This window comes from Gadus macrocephalus, chromosome 9 (genome assembly GCF_031168955.1).
Source record: "Gadus macrocephalus chromosome 9, ASM3116895v1".
Lineage (NCBI taxonomy): Eukaryota > Metazoa > Chordata > Actinopteri > Gadiformes > Gadidae > Gadus > Gadus macrocephalus.
Window position 1 is genome coordinate 9414179 of NC_082390.1, and position 7606 is coordinate 9421784.

The following is a 7606-nucleotide window of genomic DNA, read 5'->3' on the forward strand; positions in this document are numbered from 1 at the left end:
GTAATATCAGAAATACTTTTTGGCCTACAGAATTAATATTATAATTATATTAGGATACCGTACTATGTTATTTTATTACATTATCATTTTAAAATATATCATAATAATTAACCAATTATTTTATATTCAGATTTAAACTAATATCCATGTAGTTTGTCTCCTGAGTGATTTCTGATAGCTATTGAAAGAAATTGGTCCCTTTCTACTGCCATCTAAAAATGATGCCCACATTTCGAGTACATTTGTGTTCATGGGACATCTTTGTTAAAATATATTTTTCTGTAGAAAACGCAGCGCTATATGGACATAAAAAAAGAGAAAATGCAAAACAATTATTTGTGTATGGTGTTCACTCTTTGTATTAAATACTCTTCCTAATCCCTTCTATGCCAACGCGTTTAGCAATGGGCCTACATGTTACTGATTGACGGGCCTATGTGTCTAATAATAAATGTGTATTAATAAAATAAATAAGCCAGTGGAAACTAAGTTGGGTTTTACTTTGATATTGAGTAGCGTGATGACTACACCTTATGCAAGTCTATATCACACACACAGAGACAGACAGTCAGACAGACAGACATACTGACAGAGAGACAAACAGACAGACAGGCGGGCAAAGACAGACAGACAGAAAGACAGACAGACAGACAGACAGACAGACAGACTGTGTGTGTGTGTGTGTGTGTGTGTGTGTGTGTGTGTGTGTGTGTGTGTGTGTGTGTGTGTGTGTGTGTGTGTGTGTGTGTGTGTGTGTGTGTGTGTGTGTCCTGGGCCAATGTAGGCTATTCGCTTCCATCTCGGCCACAGTGTGATCAGAGCTCCTCCTGATCATCTCAGTGGAGCCAAACGGACCTCAACTCTCTCTCTCTCTCTCTCTCTGCGTAATTGATTGCCCTATAACTGGATATCCAAACATTTAATAAATTAAAAGCTAATTTGATTTGTTTCCCTTCGCAAGCGTCCTTCCGGGGGAATGTAACGGACGGTCTTTATTTGTGTTTGCGTTTGGGTTCGAGAAGGGGGCGTGGATCGGAGTCCTCACGACGTTTGATTGGCCGACCCGGCCGTGACGCGCCGCTGGTACTCCGCGCACAGTAGAGCGCGTCCGTTGTTCCTTATAAACTGGGCCGCTCCTCCGTGACGCCTCAGAGCAAGGCATCAACGACTCTGTCAGCACCGCGTATCGATCCCGAGTATCAATCCTGCTTATCGATCCCGGAGGGTTTGACGACCCAGGAGGGCTTATGGTGGGGACATCCGGTAGAATGATGATGGAATATATGGAGGATAAGTTCGCACTGAAGAGCCAGGCCATGAAGGGCGGCGAGTACTACCTGGGTCCCGGGGCCGCGCTGGACCAGGTCATGGACGGCCTGGAGGCCGGCGTTCAGCAGTACTACAGCAAGGGGGCCGGCGAGCAGCAAGCCGGGCTGGAGCGGGCCTCGCCCTGCGGAGATGGTGGGCTGCGGGCTAGATATATATATTTAAATCTATACTATATCTATATATACCTATATCTAACTATGTTATAATGTATCAAGATCTAACTATGTCTTACTATACCTAAATATGGCTTACTATAACTAGAGCTATATCTAACTATGTCTTACTATTTATATCTAGGCCTATAAGTCTTACTTTATCTATATATCTATATCTAAATATAACTATGTGTTATATATATATATATATATATATATATATATATATATATATATATATATATATATATATATATATATATATATATATATATATATATAACTGTCTTACTATATCTAGATCTAACTTTTTCTGACTATGTCTTAATAAATGTAAATCGATATCTTAACGTGTCTACAGCTTTATTTATATACCTATATCAAACTATTTCTCTCTATATCTAGATCTTAACAAATTATATAGCTGTGTTTCTATAGCTACATCGATATTTATATCTTAACTATGTCCACAGCTATATTTCTATACCATCTACAGCTATGTCTAAGAAGCTATATCTTAAATTAAACCATATGTCTCATTAGAACTATATCGTTCTGTATATCAATCTATGTATTTACCTTTAGCTTTGGCTACGTCTATATATATTTATATGTAATATTGAATACTATTTATGTCAATATTTAATACTATATCATTATAAATATTTTTATATATATCTACATTTTAATTTGAATTTGAATACTATATCTATATATATTTAATACTATATCTGTATATACATGTCTGTATTTAATAATATAACTATATCTTTGTCTATATATTTGATACTCTATATCTATATATGTTTATATTTAATGTCTCTCTATATATATCTATATTTAATATATGTTTATGTTCTATAGCCTATGTCTATATGTAATACAGGCTATATCTATATATTTAATGCTATATCGATATATGTTTATATTGAATAGGCCTATATCTATATCATCTAAAGCTGTTATAGATCAATAGCCTATAGGCCTACACTTATAGATAAATAAATATTTTGTAAACTTGTCTTTAATTAATATATACTTTATCAATGTGTTATTAGGCTATATCGGCCTATTTATTGATATAGCATTTTTTGTACACTATTAACTTAGCCTGTAAACTGTTAGTGGACAGGATTTCACCTCCCTTATGAGATTTATCCCTCTATATTCAGCGGGTTAAAAATATCGTTAATCATGAATATGAATCAATTTAATGCCCTATGAATATATGAGAACTATAGTAACGAACTAGCGCCGGTGTCTCTGGTCGGTTCTGCGGCTCATCATGATGTTCTGATCGGTTCCAGTGAGCTCCTACTCCTCCAAACCGGAGGATGATCCCCTGCACCGGGAGATGGGCAGGACGATGGACAGCTGCTGCATCATGCGCGGAGGATCCCCGGGGGCTCTGGGGGGCCCCGACAAGATGGCGGACCTCGACGATCTCGGAGACGGCAAGTGTGACAGTAACGTCTCGAGCAGCAAGAAGCGGCGGCACCGGACCACGTTCACGAGCGCGCAGCTGGAGGAGCTGGAGAAGGTGTTCCAGAAGACGCACTACCCAGACGTGTACGTCCGGGAACAGCTGGCGATGAGGACGGAGCTGACTGAGGCCAGGGTGCAGGTAGGCCTGCGTTTAACGCACGCACGCACACACACATGATGCACACACACACACACACACACACACACACACACACACACACACACACACACACACACACACACACACACACACACACACACACACACACACACACACACACACACACACACACACACACACGCACTCTCTCTCTCTCTCACACACGCACGCACGCACACACGCACACACGCACACACATACACACACGTACACACACACTCAATCACAAACAATCTGCAGCGAGAGGAAACTGCCACCTCGCTCTCACACACTTTCCCCCCCACACACATATATCTCTGTACAGAAATGTGTCACACGAACTTTATTGTGCGGCCAGCAGCATATTATTGATATCTTAAATTATAATCATTAAATATGTTTTATTTCCAAGGGCGTCATATGGACGGTATCTAGAGGTTTATTGATGATAGAAAGTGTGGAGAATGCGTCGTACTTTAGCACGAAATAATACAATAATTACAATGAAGACAGTTTTATGCTTTCTTCATCGTAATATTTTAACGCCTTCATTATGTTACCGACAGGTTTGGTTTCAGAACAGGAGAGCGAAGTGGAGGAAACGAGAGCGTTACGGACAACTTCAGCAAGCCAAGACGCACTTCGCGACCACCTACGACCTGTCCGTGCTGCCCCGAGCAGACTCTTACGCACAGGCGAGTACCCTTAAACTTCCCTTTACCTCTTACCACTTAAACAGTTTAACACTTAGACTGGGTCCTCCAGAAATCGGAACTTCAACGGACCTTACAAACCCATAAATTCTCCCTGTTGCATGATGAGGGCAGCATCCAGAGGACTTAATGTCTTTCTCCAGAACCTGGACTGGACTGAGTTTAATACAAACATCACATAAAAACACACCTACTGGTTCAGCCACATGTAGGCCAACACGTGTGAGATGGATTCAGGCTTCATCGTATCTAACAGTTAAAGCAGCGTTTGGTGCGTTCTGTCTCTGGATGAATCCAGACTTTGTCCGGATCGGAGACCAGTTTATGTTCTCGAAGTTCCAGAGTGGATTCCACAAACCGTGCTGAAAATAACTTCTACATATACATTTAGGGTTAGCGTTTTACATTTTTCGTAAGCATGAGCCCAGTAGATGTGTAGAAACAGCCCTCAGATACCGTCCCCTTTCTGGAACGAAGTCCTGGTGGTTGATGAGACAAGAGCTGAGGTGAGGTGTCCAGAATTTGTGAGCTGAGGGTTTCACGTCAGACGATTCATCTCGCTGTCGTGGCAAATGTCACGTTGCGCCGAGGTGGAGGAGACGAGACGCGCTGATGAATAGATGAACCCTAAAACAACACAATTCATAGGCTGTGTTCACGTGGTCCTCCCCGTCCAGGTTTTGGGGCGTTTAGGACTGAAACGCGTCTGGAGTCACTTTCCATCACAGGCAACAACATCTGAAACTGCGCCAAAACAATTCCACTTTTTCTAGACCAAGAAAGACACAAGTTGTTCTTGTTACCTTCGAGTTCGGTAATGAGATGGATGATTGTACGCAGGCCCTCTGAGCCCGACTGGACCTTGTTCTCTCAGAGCCTTGAGGTTTAGTGGTGAAGGCCAAACTGGCTCGCTGTGGGCCTGTTGGCACACGGGAGGAAATCGTGCGCCTATGGCGTTAGATGTCACTAGAGCTCACCGGAGTAATGGTGGATATAAGTCCGCTGATTGAAGTAGTTCCATACGTATCGACCGGGACGAAGTCACTGTCAGATGTCATCTCTGTCTGTGAGGGACTAGGGTGGGTGCTGCTTCATTTCTCGTTGTCACCTTGGATTAAAACGCGCCGGTTACGCAACGGCCAGATGCTTCAGCGGTTAAAAACGGCTTTTTATTTTGCAGAAATATAGCCGACCTTTAATGTCTGATAAAAAATATATCTGTCTACGTACAGTACGTAGGCCATCCACTTAAATAGTTTGAATGCGATTGTGTCTGTTTCGAGTAGGTCTACTGGACTGATCTGTGGGAACCAATTCCCCTGATCGATGTATACTGATATGAATATGTCTGTATTGATGACTGATGACTTAATTGTTTTGATTCAACGTGTCGTCCAACAAAGTAGATTACACTGTCCTTAAGTCAAACTAATATGAAAGTGACCTATAAGCAGAAACAAGATAGACCCAACATGTTGGCATGTTTAGTTTAGTTAAAAGTAAGCCTTCATAAATACAAACATAGAGTATATTGAAATACTGGGATGTTTCATATCAATTACTATATTCAAATATTAAATACACAATTTATTTTTAATTCCATGGTTGGGACCACAAAGCTTTAAAGGCTTAAATCCTAGTTTAAATTATAAGTCCTATTTGCTATATTTTACTACTTCCGTAGGAAACATTCAAGCGTCTCCTTCATTATTGAATCCATTAATTGTCGTTTGGAGCGATGTTTGAACGCTGTGACTTTAGGATATACTCAAATATCTGCCCTTGATAAAGCTATGCTACTACTATCCTACTACTACTACTACTGCTAACCTAATCCTAACCCTATTTTTAAATAAACAGCTAAATTAAACTAATAAAATATTCAATAAATTGTTTTGGCCAACCCGGGTGATTAAGGCAGACAGCAGGAGGGCAGAATTAGGAGGCTAATAATATAATTGAGTGAAACAAGGATCCATTAAGGACCGGGTTTTCCGGACTGCTGAGCCCGTTCTGTTCTGAGTCGGTTCTGTTCTGAGTCGGTTCTGTTCTGAGCCGGTTCCGTTCTGACCCAGTTCCGTTCTGACCCGGTTCCGTACTGACCGGTTGTGCTCTGACCCGGTTCTGTTCTGACCCGGTTCTTTTCTGACCCGGTTCCGTACTGACCGGTTCTGCTCTGACCCGGTTCTGTTCTGACCCGATTCTGCTCTGACCCGGTTCTTTTCTGACCCGGTTCCGTACTGACCGGTTCTGCTCTGACCCGGTTCTGTTCTGACCCGGTTCCGTACTGACCGGTTCTGTTCTGACTGCTTCTGTGCTGATCCGGTTCGGTTCTGTTCCTGGTTCCGTTCTGAGCCGGTCATGTTCTGACCCGGTACTATTCTGACCCGGTTCCGTTCTGTCCTCCAGATCCCCAGTAACCTGTGGGCAGGCGGTGGTCCGAGCGGGGGGGTGGTGCCGTCCCACTGCGTGCTCCCTCGCTCCTCTCCCCCCTGTGGCGTCTCCTCCTACCCCCCCCATGCGCCTCCCCGCTCCTCCTCCTCCTCCTCCTCCTCGGCTGGCGGTGGTGGCGGCTGTGGCGGCAGCGGCGGCGGGGCCTCCGTGGACCACGGGGGCTACATGGGCTTCCCCAACCAGCAGAACCAGTTCGGACACGTTTCCCTCAACAACTTCTTCAGCGCCGACTCCCTGCTGGGCCCCGCGTCCGGGGGGGGGCACCACGTGTTCGAGACCAAACCCGAGTTCGAGCGACGCTCGTCCAGCATCGCCGTGCTGCGCATGAAGGCCAAGGAGCACGCCGCCAACATCTCCTGGGCCATGTGACCGGGGGTTGGGCGCCGTCCCGGGAATGCTTGGCATGGGACAGGAACAAGAACTTGAGCGCGTTCCATTTGGCTCATCCCAGAGCTGGGGAATTGCACAATCTCGGTGGATGAAAAACAAACAGAGAGGCAGAAACTTTGGCCCAGACAGAGAAGAGCGAGTCCACCAGAGCACAGACCACTTAGGATCTCCAAAGGTCCCTGGTGTCGTTACCGCGCTGACGCTATCATTAATGGGATAATTGTTGGAAGTTATTTAGAATAGTCTGAGTGTCCGTCTCCATGATAGACGCTGCCTTGGAAGTTTAAAAAATGTCGCCCTACACATTTCATCCATACCCCGGATGTTGAGACCAACCTGATGATTCAATAAACCCTGGCATGTTGGGCTAGCATGTTGCATAGATCGCTCTTCAGACTGGAGATGTATTTCATTGAAAAAGAAATCCGGCCAAATTCTAAGGATCCAATCCAACTATCGCTACAAACTTCATTTGGAAGCAAAGATAAGATAAGAACAGAAAACATTAACGTTTGAACTCACACCACGTGTTTTCTTAGCGGGAAATTCCCACGAATCCGATGAACCGTTAACCTCTAATAAACCTTTAAATATATCACCTCGGGGAAAAAAAGCGAAACCATGAATAACGAAAATAATTCCGTCCAACAGTTAAATCACACCGATAGCACTCTCTAATTTCTCTTTATTTAAAGGCTTTGTTGTGAAACTTGGTCGTTCCGAAGCGTCTTGGCTCGATCGTGAATCCGAGGAGCCTGGACTCTTCATCCTGTACCTCCGTGTGAGAACAAAGATGTGCAGGAGAAACTGAGTCTGAGGGGGGCTGGCGGTAGGCCTATACCCCGACCTCTGCTCCCTCCGTGGGTACCATTGAGTCCTGGACCCGGGCCGCGGCAGACCCGGGTTCGAGGCGGGCTGAAACCGAACCCTAATGTCTTTGT

At 44.1% G+C, this 7606-nt stretch overlaps 1 protein-coding gene across 1 annotated transcript in view; it reads left to right on the forward strand.

Annotated features, from left to right (window-relative positions):
• Positions 1–1121: 1121 nt before the first annotated feature.
• Positions 1122–7606, forward strand: part of alx1 (ALX homeobox 1) — a 6621-nt gene continuing 136 nt past the window's right edge. The window contains exons 1-4 of the mRNA XM_060061698.1: positions 1122–1461; positions 2792–3108; positions 3675–3803; positions 6231–7606. The exon at positions 6231–7606 is cut by the window's right edge and continues 136 nt beyond it. Of these exons, the coding sequence (XP_059917681.1) occupies positions 1248–1461; positions 2792–3108; positions 3675–3803; positions 6231–6644 (1074 nt within the window). The 5' untranslated portion in view covers positions 1122–1247 and the 3' untranslated portion in view covers positions 6645–7606. The remainder of the gene's footprint in view (positions 1462–2791; positions 3109–3674; positions 3804–6230) is intronic.